General features: G+C 38.0%; 1 protein-coding gene across 3 annotated transcripts; it reads right to left on the bottom strand.

Annotated features, from left to right (window-relative positions):
• Positions 1–611: 611 nt before the first annotated feature.
• snx10a (sorting nexin 10a) lies at positions 612–18,045 on the bottom strand. Of its 3 annotated transcripts, none has more exons than XM_061881464.1 (8): positions 17,798–18,045; positions 14,057–14,127; positions 11,132–11,173; positions 10,966–11,052; positions 10,801–10,901; positions 3,895–3,993; positions 3,603–3,797; positions 612–1,071 (listed from the first exon to the last, which is right to left on the bottom strand). In XM_061881464.1, exons 2-8 carry the CDS (start codon positions 14,090–14,092, stop codon positions 948–950), a joined length of 684 nt encoding a protein of 227 aa, XP_061737448.1. In that variant the 5' UTR covers positions 14,093–14,127; positions 17,798–18,045; the 3' UTR covers positions 612–947. The 3 variants fall into 3 exon arrangements, with proteins under 3 accessions (XP_061737448.1, XP_061737447.1, XP_061737450.1); XM_061881463.1 differs by having other exon boundaries at positions 612–1,074; positions 17,798–18,042; XM_061881466.1 differs by lacking the exon at positions 14,057–14,127 and having other exon boundaries at positions 612–1,074; positions 17,798–18,042.
• Between the last annotated feature and the right edge of the window lie 5,800 nt (positions 18,046–23,845).

Below are 23,845 nucleotides of genomic sequence, written 5' to 3'. Positions count from 1 at the left end.
TGTGTTGCTGTAAATGCTGGTGGGCAGTCCGCCAGTGTGTTTGTGGCTGACAGCTTCATTATGACTCGTGTGCACATCCAGGGACAGGCTGGCTTCACTGTTGGGCCGGCCCGTGTCGGTCCAGCTGTTGGAGGACGGACGGGGGACAGGTGCTGTCTCCTTTAATGAGCCTTCGCTTATGTCATCAGCTTTCAATTTACAAAGCTGTCCACTACCTCTGACCCTCATTTCCACATCCTTGTCACACATCCACACACCTTCAGTCATTAATTTGCTGTCGTCTTACCTGGGAAGCTGTCATACGGCGGACATCGCCTTCCTTTTGTCTGTCTATTATACTGTCCATCCAACAAGAACCTGCCAGAGAATAAGGAGTTTTAAAGTATCACGGCTAATTGATTTTACGCTAACTCAAGTCATAGCGAGGTTTCAACTTGTCCAGCCAAATATTGGTAACCGCTGCGAGTAGAAAGCCCTGTAAGGTACACATGGTCATGAACATTGATTTGGATGGGGCGCTGCCAGAGCTTTACCTGCACCCAGGCTGCGGTGAAGTCTCTACTCCCTCTACTGGGCTGTGGAGCGCACGGCTGAAATATCCAGCAGAGCCATTTTCTTCATAAAGAGTTTATTCATCCTTTAACAGATCATAAAAGTGTTCTCCTGATAAATCTTTCTTTAAAAAAAAAATACAATTGAAAACATACCGAACTAACCTCAGCTTCAGAGCAGATAAAAATATAAACAATTAAGATTATAAACATAGGTTTACTGTACATTTCTTTAAAAACATGTATAGTTCTTTTCAGAGTACACATTCGATGAAATAACAGGTATTACTCAAAGAAAGAAAAAAAAACACCACAGATATAATTTTTTTAAAAAGAGCATACAATTAGAAAAATGTTCTGGAGGTTAATAAGGGAATAAATGCAGCGCCTCAGGCGTCACTCGGCCGCTTTATGGGTGACTGAATGACAAGTGCAGGAGCCGGGTGACCCGAGGAAGGGAAGGGGACTTCTGAGACTGGTGCTGTCCACACTTAAGCCCAAGCCCGATGATGAAAAGGAACTGCTAAAAAAAGATGAACAGAAAGAATTGATTGGAATTATCCCTCTGGGCACGCTCCATTTTCACTATCTTAGGCAAACAGGACTTCAAAGTCCTTAAGTTGATGAAGGGTCTAAAAACATTTGGTTCATATTTTTTACTCTCAAACTTTAGTCTTAAAACATAACTTTTTTTTTTTATGTTGTCCTTTTTGGCCAGATAATATCACACGTCAAGGGCGGCATGACGTGAAATGTCAGAAACCTGAGGGTTGCAGGTTCGCTCCCCGCCTCTTGACATTCAAATCTCTGCTGTTGTGTCTTTGGACAGGACACTTCACCCTTGCCCCAGGTGCCGCTCACACTGGTGAATGAATGATAGGTGGTGGTGGTCGGAGGGGCCGTAGCCACAAACTGGTAGCCTCGCTTCAGTCAGTCTACCCCAGGGTAGCTGTGGCTACAAATGTAGCTTACCACCGCCAGGTGTGAACGAATTATGGGTTCCCACTTCTGTGAGCGCTTTGAGTATATAATAATAGAAAAGCGCTATATAAAAATCTAATCCATTATCATTAGTGTGTTTAAATCAGTTCAATAACTAAATGTTGTGCAAATGAATACCCATTGACAACTGTGACATCGTTTGATCAAAAGTCCTTCAAACGACGGACGTTGCTTCAGGGTTTTTGACGCCGATACAGATCGTACATGAGTGTGATTGGCCGGTATCAATCACATGCATTAGCTGTACATTTTTCAGTGTATTTATGGTGACAGTTGAACAATACTTAAACTGGATCCTTATTCTCTTGTTACAAATCAATAGGCAATAACTACCATCTACTCATTTTAATATTCATCAAATTCTACATCTTGGGAATCATTACCCAAGTTTGTAAACATTAACAAAAAACAATTGAGAAAGTAAAATTCATCAACCTAATCATTTACTCATCCCCTTGGTATCGACACGACTAATTTAAAGAATTATCTTCCCTTGTCTTACTATACCGATTGTGATATTGCCGACACACCAACAGTTATATTATCCTTCCTCTAGACCAGGGGTCTCAAACTCAACTTACCTTGGGGCCACTGGACGCAGAGTCTGGGCCGCAAGAAAAGATTTCTTAAAAAAAAATGTTGCATACTCCTCAGCATGTCTAGTTGTTTAATGACGTTTCAAATTGTGCACCATAACTTTCTCTGTGCAAATAAGACACATCAGGGTGCCCCTGTGCTCAACATGGAAATATTGCATCTCCCACTAATCCTGGAATTGTCTTTGCACATCACTAACTCTTCACTTTATTGCATGCTTTGAAAAAGACATGTTTTGGGTTGTGGAGTATATTTATATTTAGCCGACGCACAGAGAATAATGTTATTTCCGCAATGTATGTCATTCCTCTTTCCCTCCCTACAGCAACACGGCGGTCGGCGGATGATAGCTGGGAAAGTACCGGGATAGCGAGCGCAAAAAAGTGACGGCTCCCGGGGTGTTATCTGGCGTCATTAAGAAATATATGTAGTGTTCATCGTGTGAGGCAATGCAAATTAAACAATAAAAAAAACAAATAACGATTTGAATTGGTCCAGGTTATCATGGACTGTTATTACTGACGGACAGATGTCAGTGTGACTGCAGCCAGGCACGTAAAAAAACCCTCGTCTCCATGGCAACGTCTCTGTCGCTTTCACTCATTTGCCGCTTTTCCACTAAGGCAGGTGTAGGCAACCCCGAACGTTGAAAGAGCCATTTTGGACCCAAATAATACAACGCTGTCAAGCGCCATTCATATAAAACTTGCGGGCCGCACTAACATTAAACTTTCATATTAAGGTGGGGGCCGCAAAATTACGTCTCGGGGGCCGCAATTAGCCCGCGTGTCTGAGACCCCTGCTCTAGACTTTTCTTCCTCTACTAGTTGATTTCTTATTAATATCTGCAATGCGGATCTTTTAACACTTTTCAAAACTTTACAAAGCATTTATTTTTGGGCGTTTCTTTTTAAGTTAGCTTAGCACGCCTGCTCCTGGTTTGATCTCAATGTGTAACAAGTTTTGCCTGGCTCTCCAGTGATAATACTTGAATGCAGATATTTGCTGAGGTAATTAGCATTGGGGAGCAGTTCCACACAGAATATGAGACAATTAGCTGCTAGCAAGTCAGGATTGGCATTAAAAGACTTTAATCGGCAATGTGATCACATCGTTTCGCACAGAAGTCGGCCAATACTGATCAATCGGCACATTCAAATAAAAACATTTTTGTTTAGGGCTAAAGTTGATTGAGAAATTTGAGCAAATAAAAAAAAATATGAATCCAAAATGTTTTATGCTCTTTGAAAAATGAAGGACTATCATGTCTTGTTTGGGGTATTGTCAAATAATTGCTAGTGTATCAAACATCCGAGACAGATTTGACAATTTTAAAATCTAACATGAAAAAAATTACCTAAATTGGCAAAACAAAAAATAGAGTTGAAAGGACAAAAAAAGTCAGCCGTTGTCCCTTGAGGGTTAAAAATAAGTAATTCAAGATTGAGATACCTCTCATAGTCAGAGTCAAACGAGGCCTTGTCCTCCAATCGACTGACGCAGTCGCCACCGCAGCGCTGAATGGCCTCGGCCACCGTGTACCTGCTCTTGCCAATAGCACACCTTTCCATCTTGGCGATGCTGAGGTCGGACTGGAGGAACAGATGGAGCCGACTGTCGGACAGCAACAACGGTGTGTGAAGAGCACTGGAGAGGAAAAGACACACGCAATGAAAGCATTGTCCACCAGGTCAGCCTCCACTACGCCAGACTGACTTTTCCTTCTCCGCCAGACAAACCGCACCTTTCTAAAAACTCCTGCAGGCCCTTCATCCTTTGGCTGACTTGCTGTGGGTTCCTCAGGTTGAAGAAAGGATTCCAAGGGGGCAACTTGGGCACTTCTCTGAGGGGAGGAAAAAGGAAAACATCCACTGGTTTATTGTGATAGACAAAGGAATCGTGTTTGAGGTAAACATTTCCTGACGTGACTTTAGCACAAAACAACCTGTGAGAGCTCAGTGATCATCTCACTTCCACCACTGGGTTTTGCTGCATCTATGGCTTTGTTGTATTTAATGCTACATCATTATGATGAAAAAGGGTAAACACGACCTTGTTGGAACTTAGAATTAAATTTTAGTGTGCCTAACATTTGTAATCAATGACCATGTACTAGTTATCCATTTCCAGGCGGATGTCAAAATGTGAACATGACAAAGCATTGTAATTAAACCTGCTCATTTATTACAATAGCATTGTAATTAAACCTGCTCATTTATTGGTCCATTACCTTTGTAGAAAACAAACATGTACGTACAAAAGTTTAAAGGTCAAATGAATTCACCTGTAAAAAAGGTACCATAAATTCCAGAATACAAGCAGATACTTTTTCCCTACGCTTTGAAACCTGCGGCTTATTTATGGTGATTTCTTCGCTGTATAGTTTATTAAACACATGCAAAGACGCTGAAATGGAGTTATTGTTTGTGCTATGGCGCCATCTTTTGGACAAGTTTGCTCACAGCATGCGCTGCTGGGTGAATGCCTTCAGGGTTTCCTGCTGTTTAAAGCTTTGAACCGGAAGTACAAGTGCCTTTCCGTCTTCTAGTTGTCAATAGCAGTTCTACACGTATGGATTCTTTATTCATCACTCAAAAGCAGCGTTTACAAGTTTTACAATATAACAAACAATTGTTACTTACTAAACCGTCCCACTTATGGTGTGTAGGATTGTTCTTATGCATATTTGTACATGCTATTGTAATGTAATCAAACTAGCGTTGTTAGCATTAGCTAGTATGCTAACACATTTACAAATGTCCGTGTTCGTATTATGGCATTCTTTCTGTATTCTTTCAGTTTTACAAATCCCTCAGTTCACCAAAACGTCACCGTGGAGTTATTGAGTTTGTTTAGCTGAGTGGAAAGCTAGCTTTTACAGTTATTGGGTCCATGACCCTGATTGATTGATTCTTTTATTAGTAGATTGCACAGTTCAGTACATATTCCGTACAATTGACCACTAAATGGTAACACCCGAATAAGTTTTTCAACTTGTTTAAGTCGGGGTCCACGTTAATCAATTCATGGTAACCCTGACGTCTGTTTTCTTTAATCAACCATTTTACTACAGTGTTACAGGCACCGTTATGAAACACTTAATGTAAATAAACATTTAATGAATATTTTGGAGTAAATAATTCATTTCACAACGTATATACCTGCGAGTTATAGTCCAGTGCGACTAATATAGAAAATGTGTCTGTATATATATATTTTTTTTTTAATTCAATGGGTGCAGTTTATATTCTGGTACCCTCTACAGTCCGGAAAATATGGTACGAGAGCTACCCCGATCATGGCGTGGCACACATGGGAGACAAAACTACATTTCCATATTCCTTGTTACACACATGCAGGAGTTGCATGTATTGGTGAAATTCAAACCTGCGCAATTAATTTATAAAGCAAGAAAAAATCTGCTGCCGCCAGATATCCAAAAGATTTTCAAAGACAGATGGAAAAGATCATTTGATGGGTACACTAAATTTCAAAGAGCCATGTGTTAACTCTTAAAAGAGGGACAGTGTGTGCTCAGTTGTGGGGTGAAAACAACTGCATGAAGAAATGAAAAAAGCAATAACATAATTTAGTTGAAAAAGAAAAAAATATTCTTGATAGGTAAAACAAAGAAAGACACTAAATATCAGGGGAATAATAATTCATATAAACTACCGTTGATGAAATTAGTTTATTTTGTGTATTAATGGATTTAATTATATATGTATTCTGTAATTATATACTAAATACTAATATATAAACTACCTTTGATGAAATTAGTTTATTTTGTGTATTGATGGATTTAATTATATATGTATTCTGTAATTATATACTAAATACTAATATATACTGAATAAATGTTCAATAAGGTCAACATGAATTCGGTTGATAACTAATCACATTGTAATTTCTGAGTGATAGGTGTGATAAGCCTTTGCTCGTTCCTGCTCCTTTTCGGACGGAGCAAGTTTTCTTTTTTCTTTTTTATTTAACTTGTTAAAATTGTATACATGTGAGAGTATTTTGGTAGCTGTGATCAAAATAAAGTTAAAAACAATGTTTTTAAACTCAATTCCAGGGGGGTATGTGTCTTGACAGAACACCGGCTTGAACTTTAAGGACGGCAGCAACGAATTAGTCTATCGACAGTGTGAAGCCGCTTCTAAGATATTAATTCCCACCCCGTGGCGGAAAATGTAACTTGGGGCAGCTGATGAAGTATTCACCTCAGAATCGCGTTTCAACCATGTGATTAAATGTGTTAACTTCCAGACACAGCTCCAGTGAGTATGGTCAACCTCGTGTCATCGGAAATGTAAACGTTGGATATATTGACACTGAGCTCCACAGGAGATGCTCACAGACTGCCATAATATTTCAAACTATTGGCCTTCCAAAGTGCACGGGCCGCAATGACACTAAACTAAAAGCGGCTTTGGAGCAATCAAAGCTGCTCACACGGTTTACTAAAGGTGGGCACTATGTTTGACAGATCAACTTAATGTGTATTATATTTTTCCATGACAGCATTTTTGTTGTAAATTGTGAAGTGTGTGTTAAAATCATGGTTTTTACAAATGACAGACGTGAACAAGAGCATGTATTGTCTTTGTGTAATGGTGTACATGAGGTGTGGTTGTATTGTATATTAAGCATGTGTCCATAAAAGGGCATTTTATGACTTTTCTAAATTTGATTACATGATATGGTATGATTTTATTGTCATAATGGTATTGCATGATTTTTGTATCCCTTTAATTTAGGTAGCCAGGGACTGCAGACGGAGATTAGCTATTTAGCTATAATTTGGTACAGAACATGTCTATCTTTGAGCTTAATGTTTTTGTGCATTGTCCCTTCAAATAAAAGACTAAAAACTATAAAGTAAAAAGGGCCACAAATTATGGAAAAGGCACCCAGACCGCAACGTTTTTTCTGCCCCTGATTTTAATAATACTAACGCAATCCACTTTATTTAAAGTTAAAATTAAAGTGCCAATGATTTTCACACACACTAAGTACGGTGAAATTATCCTCTGCATTTGACCCATTCCCACAGGGGAGCAGTGAGCAGCAGCGGTGGTTGCGCCCAGGGATCATTTGGTGATTTAAACCCAATTCCATCCCTTGATGCTGAGTGCCAAGCAGGGAGGCTACGGGTCCCATTTTTACAGTCTTTGGTCTGACTCGGCCGGGGTTTGAACTCACGACCTACCAATCTCAGGGAGGACACTAACCACAAGGCTACTGAGCAGGTATATATAGCACATTTTCAAAAAACAGAAGTTTCACAAAGTGATGCACAGAAGTTGAGACATACAAGGAGAGTCAATAACATAAAACATTTAACTATAACAAAACAAATGCATAAACTACATCAGATAAAATGGACTAAAATCACACAACTGTCATGCAGGTTTAAAAGTCAAAGAGTAAAAATATCTTTTAAAGATTTAAAGAGGGAACCAAGAGGGATATTGTTCCAAAGTTTTGGAGCCACAGCAGAAAATGCACAATCACCTCTGAATTTTAAACGGGTTTTGGGGACAACAAGAAAAAAATGTTCAGCTAACCTCAGAGACCTTGTAGGAGTGTACATTTTTAGAAAGTCGGACATATTGTGGCGCTGATCCGTTAAGGGATTTAAAAACAAACAATATTTTAAAATTAATTCTGAAATCAACCGGGAGCCAGTGAATGGATGTTAAAATAGGGGTAATTGTTCATCTTTTTTAGTGCCAGTTTGAAGGTGAGCAGCAGCATTTTAGACTAACTCCAATCAAGCGATTGAGGCCTGGTTGGTTCATTCAAACGTCGAGGGAGCTGCAGTAGTCAAAACGTGATGAAAAAAAAAAAGCATGGATAACCCGCTCAAAGTCGTTAAAACATACAATTGACAAAATTTTTGCCAAAATTCTTGATGATAAAAACTGAATTGTCCAACGGAATTAATCTGTTGTTCCAATTTAAATATTTGTCTAACTTAAAACCAAGAAGTAATTCAATTTTTTTTCTTTTTGTCCTTTTTAAAAGTTAATTTTGTTTACCAAGTTAAGGAGTACGTCTCTGGATACGGCACAACCTAAATGGAAGCCAGTCGTAGTTTTTGTTTATTTCGTTAAAAAGAACTCTATGGAGCATTTCATGCCACAAAAGTTACTACATCATCTTATTGAAAACAATACCAGCAAATTCCACATTTATTAAGATAAGCTATAGGAATATGACTTAGTTTTTACCTAATGTGCTACAATATATTTTCAGTTCCATTATCGAAGTTACGCATCGGGACTCAAAGGCCAAAATAGTTGATCGTAACAGTTGTAATGCTTTTTAGCTTCATCCTGAAATTTCACCTGAAAGCCGAATATATTTAACTTAATGAATATTTGGGGTGCTCGAAAGATGTGAGTCACACCCGAATGGCGATTATTCAATCCTATTCTAAATCTATTAATTTTTTTAAATATTTTTAAGAATCTTTTTTTTTTGTTTTTGTTTATTTTTAAAGATTTTCCTTTTCCATGCTTAAATCACTGCATGTATAAAAATCAGCTACCAAAAGGAGGCTTTGCACCCTGTCACCTATTTTGAAAGGGTTTTATTATGTGACTTTCTACACCAAAAATAGATTGCAAAATTGTGTTGACTCTAGAATCAATTCTGAAATCGATTGGTGTTGAGAACTGGAATTAGATCGAATGGTAAGGTTAGCAAATATTCCCAACTCCAGTGCATAAAGTTAACTTTCAGTTTTTGTATTACGCAATGCTATTTAAATTTGCCCGGATGTTGACAGTTCGACCGAGGAACCAACCAATTTACTTTTTATTACTTCCTATTAGGGTCGCCCCGATACCAATATTTTGGTACCTGTACCAAAATGTATTTCGATACTTTGATAATTTTGTAAATAAAGGGGATCTCAAAAAACGGCATTATTGGCTTTATTTTAACAAATAAATCTTAGAGTACATTAAACATAGGTTTCTTATTGCAATCAAAGAACATTTTTGTCCTTAAATTAAATAGTGAACATACTAGACAATTTGTCTTTTAGTAGTAAGTAACCACAGGCTCCTAATTAGTCTGCTGACGTATGCAGTAACATATTGTGTCATATATCATTCTATTATTTCGTCAACAATGAGGGACAAGCTGTAAAAATGTATTAATGTACTTGTTCATCTACTGTTAATATCTGCTTATTTTCCGTTTCAACGTGTTCTAGCTAAACTTCTGTTGAAATGTAATCACTTATTCTTCTGTTGTTTGATACTTTACATTAGTTTTGGATTATACCACAAATTTAGGAATCAATCCGATACCAAGTGAATACATGATAATACATTGGTCATATTCAAAGTCCTCATGTGACCAGGGAGATATTTACTGAGTTTATAATCATAATGTGAATTTTTTTTAAAAGGAATAAAGATTTTGTGATGATAAAAAAATATCGATGTAATCATAGCAGTATCGACTATAATAATAATGGATTAGATTTATATTGCGCTTTTCTATTGTTATATGCTCAAAGCGCTCACAGAAGTGGGAACCCATCATTCATTCACACCTGGTGGTGGTAAGCTACATCAGTAGCCACAGCTGCCCTGGGGTAGACTGACGGAAGCGTGCCTGCCAGTTTGCGCCTACGGCCCCTCCGACCACCACCAATCATTCATTCACCGGTGTAAGCGGCACCGGGGGCAAAGGGTGAAGTGTCCTGCCCAAGGACACAACGGCAGCGACTTTGATGTCCATAAATGGGAAGCGAATCTGCAACCCTCAGCTTTCTGGCACGGCCGCTCTACCCACTGCGCCATACCGCCCCTAGATACGGTCTTGTACTTGGTAGCATTACAGTGGATATCAGGTGTAGATCCACCCATGGCATTTGTTTGCATTCAGGAACGCTGGCTTTTGTAAGCTGTGACGACGGTGAGCTATTGTATCCTCCTACGGTGTGTAGTGAAGCATGTTTAGCTATTCCTCGTCCTGCAGTGATAATGATACATACTTGTAAGAAACTTACTTTGTCGCCATGGAGGCCAGGATTAGTGATTTAGAAGTAGCTAAATCACTGCAGATGGATGTTAGCTGCCAGCTAGCCAGCCATGTCTAAGCACCTCTTCCTGAGGGCGTTTCAGTGTTACTGCTTCACCTTCATCTTTAGTTTTAGGGCCAAAATGCGTCCGTTCACCCTTTTCTGTCTACACACCGTGTCTGCTTGCAAGTACTCCGTAATTGTGCGTTGCCGAACATGCTCTTTTGCTCGTAAAAGCAGTGATGTCATGTGATGGCGTGCTGTCTTGCCCGTTAAATACATTGGGAACCGGTACTTTTCAAACATACTATAGTACCGTTTTTTATTCATTAGCACCGCTATACCATACAAACCTACTTCCTATGGGCATTTATTTTGCTTCCAATTAAAACAACGTGGTCGCCATCCTTGGATAGATTATGTACTTCATACAAAGTGATAATGTCAGCAACTCCTTGTTGTTGGTACAGATAAATATTAGGTTCCCAATGGTAGTAGTATTTTCATATAAAAGTGAGGACATGATATTTAATATCTGTGTTAGGTCTCCACTGTATGGAGCAGAGTAACATTTTTCTCACTGCCAACAAAGTGGGAACTTACATGATGATGGCATTTTGTTCCAGACAATGTCGCAGCCACACAAACTCGCTGTAACGCCGCCGCACACGTGAAGCCTTCTTGCGAAAACACATGCTATTCGTCTAAAGATAGATCAACAAGTTTAGGATAGACACTTGAGGATACGCCGAACTTAGCCGTACTCACGTTTAAAATGATTTCATAGTCCACGTGGGAGTGCCAGCCGTCCTTTTTATGGCGCTTTGGGTTTTGAACGCAGACACTGATGAACTCCTGCAAAAGAGTTAGAAGAAATAACTAGCAGCTCCTATTGGGTATGGGAAAAAAATAAAAACAACAAAAGAACACTTACAGTTTTGGCAAGATTTTCTAACATACTGTCCATATTCGAAACCTGCACAACGAGAACATTAACGAGATTAACATAATGGCACAATTATTTACTGTGTAAGGGTCCGTGTTACGCAGCTTAAGGACTCAGGAAGTGCAATGTTGGAGCTCATGGAAGCATAAAGGCAAATAAAACACAGCAAAACAGGATTAGAAACAATAAAGCCTCTTTTGCACACATTAAGCACGCATGCAGGCCACCAGCAGCACTATTGCAGTGCAAGGCAGAATACAACTACACGAGTCCGACCATGTCGACAGTTATATTTCCATGTGACTTGACGTTTTTTTGACATGAAAATCCAAGAACTGAGTCAAAGTCGTGTAAATTCATGAGGAAATAAGTGTATGACTAAAGTTAGCATCAAATTGTACTTGGCTTAAAGTCACATGCACTCATAAGGCAGCACACAAACCCATTGGCTACAGCCTATTATTATGATTATGTCATATGATGTATTCATATCTATCCATCAATCCATTTTCTACCGCTTGTCCTTGTCATGGGGGGTGCTGGAGCCTATCTCAGCTGCATTCGGGCATAAGGCGAGGTATACCCTATATCAGTGTTTTTAACCACTGTGCCACGGCACATTAGTGTGCCGTGAGAGATTATCTAATTTCACCTATTTGAGTTGAAAATATTTTTTGCAAACCAGTAATTATAGTCTGCAAATGATGTGTTGAGTGTCGGTGGTGTCTAAAGCTCAGCAGTGTCACTGTGTAATACTCTTACATCTCAGTAGATGGCAGCCGGTAGCTAATTGCTTTGTAGATGTCGGAAACAGCGGGAGGCAGCCCGGAGGTAAAGAGGTGTCTAATGCTTAAAAAATAAACAAAAGGTGAGTGCCCCTAAGAAAAAGCATTGAAGCTTAGGGAACGAAACTAAAACTGAACTGGCTACAAAATAAAAACAGACTGCTGGACAACAGCAAAGACTTACTAGCAAAGATGGCGTCCACAATGTACATCCGAACATGACAAGACAATCTACAATGTCCCCACAAAGAAGGATAAAAACAAGTGAAATATTCCTGATTGCTAACACAAAGTAGAAGCGGGAAATATCGCTCGAAAATGAAGACATGAGACTGCTACAAGAAAATACCAAAAAAAGGAGAAAAAGCCACCAAAATAGGAGCGTAAGACAAGAACTAAAACACTACACAGGAAAACAGCAAAAAACTCCAAATAAGTCACGCCGTGATGTGACAGTACACCTAGTTTGAGACAAGAGCTATACTGATGAATACTTGGTTATGGTTTAAAGCAGTGGTTCTTAACCTTGTTGGAGGTACCGAACCCCACCAGTTTCATATGTGCATTCACCGAACCCTTTTTTAGCGAAAAGTTTATTTTTTTGTTGTTTTTTTTTAATTCAAGACAAAGTTCTGTTTTTTTGTTTTTTTACTGGTGCACAGAATGGACTGGTCATGAACCCAGTGCGTGAACTCCCATCGAATGACACACCTGCAAGTCAGTGTGACTTCTGCTGTTGCCATATCCATAATACGCTGATAGGGAGAAGTTTTTATTTACATGAGTCGGGTGTGTCTTGACCTCCGTAGAGGAGGCTCCGCCGAACCCCTGAGGCCAACTCGCCGAACCCCTAGAGTTCGAACGAACCCAGGTTAAGAACCACTGGTTTAAAGCCATACCCAAAAATTGCGACAACGACCTTTTACTGTCAACTGAGTTTTGTTTAATGATTTCTGCTGGTGGTGTGCCTCTGGATTTTTTCAATGAAAAAAAATACGCCTCGGCTCAAAACATTTTGAAAAACTCTGTCCTCCATCCATCCATTTTCTACCGCTTATTCCCTTTTAGGGTCGCTGGTGCCTATCCCAGCTACAACCGGGCAGAAGGCGGTACCATATTATGTAAAAATAGTGCTGCTCAGTTGTCTTTTTTAAACTATAGATTCAACAAAGCCTAACCTGTAAGGTTTCACTTTAAGCAGCATTAAATGAAGCATCAAATGATTCAGTTCACTATATCACAGGAGTGTCAAAAAGAAAGTTGGTATTCTCCCCCCAATATGTCCTGTGCAGCCACACAGACAAATATTCCACTCAAAAAATATATTGGGTGATATTGCATATTTTGTTTTTTTTTCCCCATCAAAAAACAGGGTTTTCTTTGACAAAAAGAGCAATCAACTTAAATCTTTAAAATCATATTGACAGATGGACCTAATGTTGATCTGGAAAATTTAAAACTTGAATAATAATAAAACAAAATACTGAGCTTTGACACATTAATATTTTTTTGACCAAAACCCTTTGGGGTCCCCGGGATCAAGCCTGAGTGGAGGCCTAAATGTATATTAGTTATACATATATTGTATTGGTTTTTAAAATAAAAATGTCTAAATGGCACCCGATTGCTTTTGATTTTTCAGTCTGCGGCCCTAAATGGAAAAAGTTTGGACATCCCTGATGTGGATGATCTATATCTGCTGTACACGTGTACTTTAGAAAAGAGTAGTGTTGGATACTTCTCTTGTTGCCTTATTTATAGTCGACTTGATTAAATGTTTAGGTACAATTGTATTTCACAAAACCAGTTTTCTTATAAGAAATATAGGCATTTATCAGAGCTGTTTGGGTATTTTACAGAGAAATGTAGTCAATCATAAAACTGGCACCCAATGTTATTAAAAAAAGTATTGATTCTGGATGCAAAATCGATCCTGAATCCAATCGTTGCCCCCAAGAATCAAACCAAATCATGCGGTTCCCTATTATGTTTATCACATTGTTTCAGGATAGTATAACAAGTTTCACACATTTGGCAAGATCCAGTCTAAAGTGTACTTATATTACTTTAAAGGCAGTCCAATAGGGTTGAAATGGAAATAAACATGTACTCTGTTAAACATACATACAATGCAAGTGTTGTCAATTGTCATTGAGGGCCACATTACAGTGTGGCTGTCCTGACAGGGTCCCTTGTAACCTGGAATAATAATACAAATGATATTACGTATTTGCATCAGCCTTTGAATATTATATTTATTCATCCACACAAAAAAAAAAATGGTAGTTTTTAGGTTAAAACTGGCAGGTCCGTCGCCAGAATATTAATGCACATCACTGTAAGTAAAAAAAAATAAAAATGGTACCACAGTTAAAAAAAACAGAAGTTGCCAATGATTTACCGTAAAATCTACATGTGCTTTTACTGTGTATGATTTTTACAATGACTTGCTTTGAAATCATAAGTGAAGCAGATATTTAATATTTTTTATTTCAAACATTTTGAAGTTTGAAATGTATGATAACATAAAAATATTTGTTGCATTATTAGATACTAATTGAAAATATATGCAATAGCATGCAATTCAAGTCTATTTTCTGTCAAAATGAATACATTTAGACAGAAATAATAAAATGCTTTGACGCATATTTCCAGCCTTATCGTGGGCCACATCAAATGATGTAGCGAGCTTGATCTGGCCCCCGGACCATGAGTTCGACACATGTGCTTTACACACTTATACAGTTGATATACATACATGTATGGAAACAGAACATTAGTTGGAGATAATTCAGTAGAAGCATTTAAGTCTCATTTTAAAACTAATTCATAAACAAACATACAGTATATACACCTACACGTGTGTAAACAGTACATATTAGAACACATTTGTTACAGATGTTAACTCAGTAGAAGCAATTAAGTCCCATCTTATAACGTACAGTATATACACATATGTAAACAGAAAATATTAGTTAAAGATGCTACCTCAGTTGATCTATTTAAGTCCCAGCTTAAAACTAATGTACACACAAACATACAGGATATACACATACACGTAGTTGTATGTGTATATATAGAACATATTAGAGATGCTACCTCAGTTGATCTATTTAAGTCCCATATTGAAACAAATTTATACAAAAACATACTGTATATACACACATACACGTATGTAAACAGAACATATTAGTTGGAGATGCTAACTCAGTAGAAGCATTTAAGATCCATCTTAAAACTAACTTATACACAAACATACATCCATCCATTTCCTACCGCTTGTCCCTTTTGGTCGCGGGGGGTCGCTGGCGTCTATCTCAGCTGCATTCGGGCGGTAGGCGAGTACACCCTGGACAAGTCGCCACCTCATCGCAGGGCCAACACAGATAGACAACATTCACACTCACATTCACACACTAGAGCCAATTTAGTGTTGCCAATCAACTTATCCCCAGGTGCATGTCTTTTGAGGTGGGAGGAAGCCAGAGTACCCGGAGGGAACCCACGCAGTCACAGGGAGGACATGCTAACTCCACACAGAAAGATCTCGAGCCCGGAATTGAACCCAGGAGTACTCAGGACCTTCGTATTGTGAGGCAGATGTACTAACCCCTCTTTCACCGTGCTGCCTAAACAGAACATATTAGTTAGAGATGCTGCCTCAATAGAAGAATTTAAGTCCCATCTTAAAACTAATTGATACACAAACTTACTGTATATACGCACACGTATATAAACAGAACATATTAGAGATGCTAACTTAGTAGAAGCATTTAAGTCCCGTCTTAAAACAAATTTATACACAAACATACAGTATAAACACGTATGTAAACAGCACATATTAGTGATGTGCGGACGGATACTGACCTGTCGACAGTAGATCTCTACGCTGGATTACGGATTCTCAAATCAAAAGATACTTTTAATACTTTTGTTATTGTGGATAATCTATCATTGTAAAAAACAACGGTGTAAAGTAACTAAATCACAGATATTGTCAAAATGATATATAATTGGTGGGAACTATTTCTTCCGCCTTGGTAAATACGTAACGCGAAAGCAAGAAAACAGCTGGTAATTGAAAGTAGTCACTCAGTAATATAAACTTAAAAATATTGTAAAACAGCAAGTGTATATGGATCATTTTATTGCGGGACATTTTTTGTAATGCTACATTCAGAATTAGACATAAATTGGATTAAGAATAACATCATTAATCATTTATTTGTTATCATGATACACTACTTTTTCAAATTTCAAACACTTCCCACCCACTACACTCGGAGCTTGCGGAGAGAATGAGAAGGTTCAATGGAAGGCTCAGACTCCCAAATTGTAACACGGAACGACACAGGGGGTACTTCATACAGACAGCCATCAGACTGTATAATGCATATGTTCCTTCTTGACTGCACTTAAATGTAGAATATAAATTATATATATATATATATAAAATATGTCATATATTATTTATTATTATTATTGTTTATTGTGAGCAAACTGTGGTGCTGAATTTCCCCCAGGGATAAATAAAGTACTTTCTATTCTAAATTTGACCGGACACATTAGGTAAGGGGTCACCAACCTTTTTGAAACCAAGAGCTACTTCTTGGGTACTGATTAATGCGAAGGGCTACCAGTTTGATACACAAATAAATTGCCAGAAATAGCCAATTTACTCAATGTACCTTTAATAAATAAATCTATATATTAAAAAAAAATGTGTATTTCTGTCTGTCATTCAGTCTTATTTTTTTCCTTTAACGGAAGGTTTCTTTTAGAGAATGAATGATGAAAAAAAAATGTAACGGTTTAAAAGAGGAGAAAACACGAAAAAAAAGAAAAATTTAATTTTGAAACATAGTTTATCTTCAATTTCGACTCTATAAAATTCAAAATCCAACCCAAAAAATTGGAGAAAAACTAGCTAATTCAAATCTTTCTGACAAAGTAAAAAAAATAAATTTATGGATCATTAAAACATGTTCCTGATTAAGATTCATTTTAGAATTTTGATGACATGTTTTAAATAGGTTAAAATCCAATCTGCACTTTGTTATAAAATATAACAAATTGGACCAAGCTATATTTCTAACAAAGACAAATCATTATTTCTAATACATTTTCCAGAACAAAATTTTTAGAAGAGATTCAAAAGACTTTGAAACAAGATTTAAATTTGATTTTACAGATTTTCTAGATTTGACAAAAAAATGTTTTTTTATTTTAATAATAAGTTTGACGAAATATTTCAAAAATATTCATCGAAAAAACAGAAGCTAAAATGAAGATTTAAATTAAAATGTATTTATTATTCTTTATAATAAAAAAAAATACTTGAACATTGATTTAAATTGACAGGAAAGAAGAGGAAGGAATTTAAAAAGGTAAGATTGTATTTTTTCTTTAAAATTGTCTTTCTGAAAGTTATAATAAGCAAAGTAAAAAAATAAATGAATTCATTGAAACAAGTGAAGACCAACTCTTTATATTTTCTTGGATTTTCAAATTCTATTTGAGTTTTGTCTCTCTTAGAATTAAAACTGTTGAGCAAAGCGAGACCAGCTTGGGAGTAAATAAATACAATTTAAAATATAGAGGTAGCTCACTGGTAAGTGCTGCTATTTGAGCTATTTTTAGAACAGGCCAGCGGGCTACTCATCTGGTCCTTACGGGCTACCTGGTGCCCGCGGGCACCACCTTGGTGACCCCTCCATTAGGTGTATATGCACAAAATCAGTGTAATCGCACATCACTCGTTCCTAAACAGACTTCATTGAAATAGACAAAGTCAATGATAAAAAAAAAAACAGTAGATTAAATTAACACAGTCGTCAACACATAAGAACATGAGATTATTCACTCCTACCTTTGGTTTCTTCAGCCTCAATGTTCGTGTTACAGTTTCTGTTCGTGGCTCTCCAACACCTTGCTCAATCAAGCCTTTGCCCCTAATGCACTATTAAAAAAAGTAACGCGGGCTAACAATTATTTAAAAAAGAAAACAAGTAGTAATGACGACTACTACTACAACAACTGTAGTGTTGTTGGCGACGAAAGAAAATGGCGGACGGTGCTGCAACACTAACTCACACCTGCAAGCCAATTGACAGGGAGGGGTGAGTTTTAAATGATAACACCTGGTCAGCCCAGAGGAGCGGGGACTGCCTTTTCCTCGTATAGACATAGTAGAAGACCGCTACATTACCCAATAGGTGCAAACGTGACTAAATTCAACGAACTTCTTCTGAGAACTGTAAATATAATCTGGAAAAAAATGAAATACTGAGAAAACATTTTTTTATAGTGAGTTTTTCACTAAATAGAACCAAAGTGCTATTTTTTTATTCGCTCACAGTAGATTTAAAAATAGGTTGCAGTAAAACGATCGGTTAAATAAACTTACATAATAAATATTTATATAAATATATATCATAGTGACAAAAATAAGCAATTACTGAGACATTCATGGTTTCACTTCATTCTACAGAGTATTCATAAAATGCTATTTTTTCAAAATGCTTTTAATATTTGTTAGTTATTTATCAAACTTTCATTCTGACGACTGAGCTGCCAGATTTGTATTGTAAAATCTACGGATTAATTTTTTTTAACAATGTACAATAACAAAAGAATGCGTTTTAAAATACAGAAATCAAGCGTTGTTTTTTTTTGCAGATACTAAAAAAAAAAAATTGTCTGATTTACATGTACAACGTACATGATTAAGGTCTCGTAGTTTCACTCGTAATATGACCGGAAAGGTCTACAAAATGTCATAAATAAGTGATTCTCAAACACTAGTGGTACGCCAAGGACTCACTTCATTAAATATTCAAACATAGTGTTACTGTTCAAACTGTTTGTAATGTTACTGTGGCTCAAAAATATTACAAAACCCAAAACCAGTGAAGTTGGCACGTTGTGTAAATCATAAATAAATAGATAAAAATACAGTGATTTGCGAATTCTTTTCAACCTATATTCAATTGAATAGACTGGAAAGACAAGATTTTTAATGTTTGAACTGAGAAACTTTTGGGTTTTTTTTGCAAATAATCATTAACTTAGAATTTAATGGCAGCAACTCATTGAAAAAATGTTGGCACAGGGGCATTTTTACCACTGTGTTACATGGCCTTTCCTTTAAACAACACTCGGTAAATGTTTGGGAACTGAGAAGATCATTTTTTTAAGCTTTTCAGGTTGAATTGTTTCCCATTCATGCTCTATGTACAGTTTAAGTTGTTCAACAGTCCGCTGTCGTATTTTAGGCTTCATAATGCGCCACACATTTTCAAAGGGAGACCGGTCTGGACTACAGCACCGCACTCTTTTACTACGAAACCACGATCTTGTAACACGTGCAGAATGCGGCTTGGCATTGTTTTGCTGAAATAAGCAGGGGCGTCCATGATAACATTGCTTGGATCGCAACATATGTTGTTCTAAAACATGTATGTACATTTCAGCATTAATGGTGCTTTCACAGATGTGTAATTTACCCATGCCTTGGGCACTAATACACCCCCATACCATCACAGATGCTGGCTTTTCAACTTTGCGCCTAGAACAGTCTGGAAGGTTCTTTTCCCCTTTGGTCCGGAGGACACAACGTCTACAGTTTCCAAAAACAATTTAAAATGTGGACTCATCATACCACAGAACACTTTTTCACTTCGCATCAGTCAATCTTAGATGAGCTCGGGCCCAGTGAACCCGGCAGCGTTTCTGGGTGTTGTTGATTAAAATGGATTTTGCTTCGCCTAGTAGTTTTAACTTGCACTTCATGTTCGTCCTTCGTTTTCGAAGATGACCAGGTGACTTCACGTTGATTTGTGTGTGCGAAGATGGCTGATGAGGCCAATCCTTGCACGGAATGACCGGCTGCAGTGAGGGCAGGTTATGGCTGGGGGTTGGCTGGCTGAGAGGGAGGAACAGTCTCTTGTCTTGCGGAGCTGTCGCTTTTGTTCGGCTTCATGGATCCGTTTTTCCTCGAAGTCTGCTACACCATGCCAGACTGCAGAGCGCCAGTTTGAACGGTGCTGGGCAACAGCTTCCCAGGTCTCTGGGTCCAGACCCCAGCCCTTGAGACTGGTTTTTAGGGTGTCCTTAAAGCGTTTCCGCTGTCCGCCGCGTGAGCGCTTTCCATGGTACAGTCGTAGCGACCAACTGTAGTTACTGACAGTGGTTTTCTGAAGCGTTCCTGAGCCCACGTGGTGATATCCTTTACACACTGATATCCGTTTTTGAGGGATCGAAAGTCACGGCATCGCCGCTTAAATGCAGGGATTTCTTCAGATTCTCTGAACCTTTTGATGATACTACGGACCGTAGATGGTGAAATCCCTAAATTCCTTGCAATAACTTGAGCATTTTTGTTCTTAAACTGTTGGACAATTTGTTCACACATTTGTTTACAAAGTGGTGACCCTCGCTCTGTCCTTGTTTGTGAATGACTGAGCATTTCATGGAAGCTGCGTTTTTACCCAATCATGGCACCCACCTGTTCCCAAGTAGCCTGTTCACCTGTGGGATGTTCCAAATAACTGCTTGTTAAGCATTTCTTAACTTTCTCAGTTTGTTTTGCCAGTTGTGCCAGCTTTGTTTAAACTTGTGGCAGGCATCCAATTCCAAATTAGTTAATATTTGCAAAAAATAAAGTTTACCAGATCTAACATTAAATATCTTGTATTTGCAGTCTATTCAATTAAATATAGGTCGAGAAGGATTTGGCAAATCTTTGTATTCTTTTTTTATTTACCATTTACACAACGTGCCAACTTCACTGGTTTGGGGTTTTGTACATATACTCGTTAAATAAAACCTCTGCTTGGTTTTTAATGATTACATACGCTCACTATGCTTCTGTATTTTAATGTTGCTCATTGTGGCAGCACTTGGAGATAAAAGTTGGAGAACCATCGCTATAAAAACCATGAAAGGTTTAACTTCAATATTAAAATTGTACCTTAATATAATAGCAAGTACAGCAGTAACCTGATTTACATAGTAAATAAGACGGGTTGTTTTATTAAAAGAAATAGTAGATCAAATAGGAAAAAAAATTCAGTTTGTTCCAATTGAATTAAGATTTTTTTTTAAACATTTTCTGCCACAGCATCCAAGTTATATTTATTACTGAGGAATGGAAGTAGTTGCATACAAAAAAAAATGCATGTTATTTGCGGCTCCCAAAGGGTCACTCATTTGTCTTTTGATTCTTCACAAGAAAATAAACACTGGTTAAAAATAAATATATCTTATTTTCTGTTGCATTTCCAGGTCGCATAAACATAAATAACATCAAGAGATAAATATAGGATTTGCACTCTTTTGACATGAAATGAGCCTTTTGAATTGAGATGATTAAATCATTGACAGTGTGTATTCTACATTTAGCTCACCTACAAGTGACCAAATAGTACACAAAACATTAATAAAGGATTGTCACTGCTGCATTAAAATGGAAAATAAGCACTTACCAGCCGGTGCTGTGAAATGTGTACCAGCAGGAGGTCACAGTAAGTACAATAAACACAACCATGCAAGCACCAGATCTCCACATTTGCATACAGTAGAGTCCTGCTTGTGGGAGGAGTTAGGAGGCTTTTCCCTCATTTAACTGTTAACTGTCACATAGAGCTATTTGGGGAAAACTATTCAATATGACACTGTTTTTTTTTTTTATTCGGCTCTAAAAAATAATATATTGATAATATTGCAGGAAACACTTCCCTGGGATTTGATGCACACGAACGCAAACCACTCAATAATGATAACAAAGCGCTCCTTTGAAGGCCTACTGAAACCCACTACTACCCACCACGCAGTCTGATAGTTTATATATCAATGATGAAATATTAACATTGCAACACATGTCAATACTGGGTCATTATTGTCACCAATGTCCCACTGGGTGTGAGTTTTCCTACCGAGGATGTCGTGGTGGTTTGTGCAGCCCTTTGAGACACTAGTGATTTAGGGCTATATAAGTAAACATTGATTGATTGATTGATTTTAGTTTACTAAATTGCAATTTTAAATTTCCCGGGAGTTTCTTGTTGAAAACGTCGTGTAATGATGACGTGTACGCAAGACGTCCCGGGCTGTTTGGAATATGAGCGCTGCACACACACACAGGTAAAAGTCGTCTGCTTTAACGGCATAATTATACAGTATTTTGGACATCTGTGTTGCTGAATCTTTTGCAATTTGTTCAATTAATATTGGAGAAGTCACAGTAGAAAGATGGAGTTGGGAAGCTTTAGCCTTTAGCCACACAAACACACGGTGATTCCTTGTGTAAAATTCCTGGAGGTGAAACTCTACTATGGATCAGAGCGCGGTCAAGCCAACATGGACCCCTACCGAATGTCAACCAGTAGTTTCCGGTGAAAAATTTGTGGTTAAAGAATCAGTTCTTACCGGAGAAAAGCTGAGCTTGTCCCGTCCATAGCTGCCGTCGCCTCCCCTGAGACACTGCGCGTCAAGACACTCGTGGAGACACCCTTCCGACTATCAGGTACTATTTAAGTGAATTATATATTTATATAGCGCTTTTCTCAAATGACTCAAAGCGCTTTACATAGTGACACCCAATAGCTAAGTTACATTTAAACCAGTGTGGGTGGCACTGGGAGTAGGTGAGCAAGTGTCTTGCCCAAGGACACAACGACAGTAACTAGAATGGCACAAGCGGGAATCGAACCTGCAACCCTCAAGTTGCTGGCACGGCCACTCTACCAACCGAGCTATGCCGCCTTTAACTCACTAAAAAACTAGCAACACAATAGGAAGATAAGGGATTTCCCAGAATTATCCTAGTAAATGTGCCTAAAAACATCGGAAATCGCGGTTTTTTTTTTCTAGTCCATCGCTATCAATATCCTCAAACCCGAATCTTTCATCCTCGCTCAAATTAATGGGGAAATTGTCGTTTTCTCGGTCCGAATAGCACTTTTTGTTGGAGCCTCCCATTAAAATCAATGTGAATATGTGAGGAGCCATCAACATGTGACGTCATCGTCTGCGACTCCTGGTAGAGGCAGGGCTTTTCTCTTAGCACCGAAAGTTGCGAACTTTATCGTGGATGTTCTCTACTAAATCCTTTCAGCAAAAATGATGCAATATCGCAAAATGATCAAGTATGACACATAGAATGGACCTGCTATCTCCGTTTAAATAAGAAAATCTCATTTCAGTAGGCCTTTAATTATTAAAAGTGTCAAAAATGGATGATTGAATAACGATTTGCAGCATCTTTCCTTTCTCGCGTGAGACCAAGTGAGGACATTCGCGTACAAGTCAGTGTGACTCAATCAAAAAAAAAACAATCGTGCAAACTTGTATGCAACATGGAAAAATGGCTAATTTTACTGTATCGAACTGATACCGTGCCAAGTAAATACAGTGATGGAATCGCTGATGCTGATACTCTGACTTGAAATGTCATAGTCCTTGAATACCTTTCGAGTTGGCCTCCAGTTTGTTGATTATGATAAAGCACGGAAAATATTTTTATCAAATAAAAATGCAACTTAATTCAATCATACAAGACAATGCATTAAAATAAACCCCTTATTAGGGTCAGTTACACACAAATATTTAAAAAGGGGAGTAAAATGTGTTTGCGCAGACCAGACAATGCAAGAAAGTATCCACGCTATACCAACACCCACTTTGGTATCGATATTTAGAGCGATACGCCCAACAATATTGAACATACTTTTGATTGTGGTCAAACGATAGTGAAGTGAACTATATTTGTATAGCGCTTTTCTCTAGTGACTCAAAGCGCTTTTACATAGTGAAACCCAATATCTAAGTTACATTAAAACCAGTGTGGGTGGGCACTGGGAGTAGGTGGGTAAAGTGTCTTGCCCAAAGACACAACGGCAGTGACTAGGATGGCGGA

This window comes from Nerophis ophidion, linkage group LG21 (genome assembly GCF_033978795.1).
Source record: "Nerophis ophidion isolate RoL-2023_Sa linkage group LG21, RoL_Noph_v1.0, whole genome shotgun sequence".
In the NCBI taxonomy this organism is placed as follows: domain Eukaryota; kingdom Metazoa; phylum Chordata; class Actinopteri; order Syngnathiformes; family Syngnathidae; genus Nerophis; species Nerophis ophidion.
This window is presented reverse-complemented; position numbering and strand designations above follow the sequence as displayed.

Excerpts from the sequence above, each read along its gene's own strand:
- snx10a (XM_061881463.1), bottom strand. The coding sequence starts at position 14,092 with ATGTGGCCCTCAATGACAATTGACAACACTTGCATT. Across the intron at positions 11,174-14,056 it reads CAATTGACAACACTTGCATT|GTTTCGAATATGGACAGTAT; the intron begins GTATGTATGTTT and ends CTCGTTGTGCAG. Across the intron at positions 3,798-3,894 it reads CTGCAGGAGTTTTTAGAAAG|TGCTCTTCACACACCGTTGT; the intron begins GTGCGGTTTGTC and ends TTTCCTCTCCAG.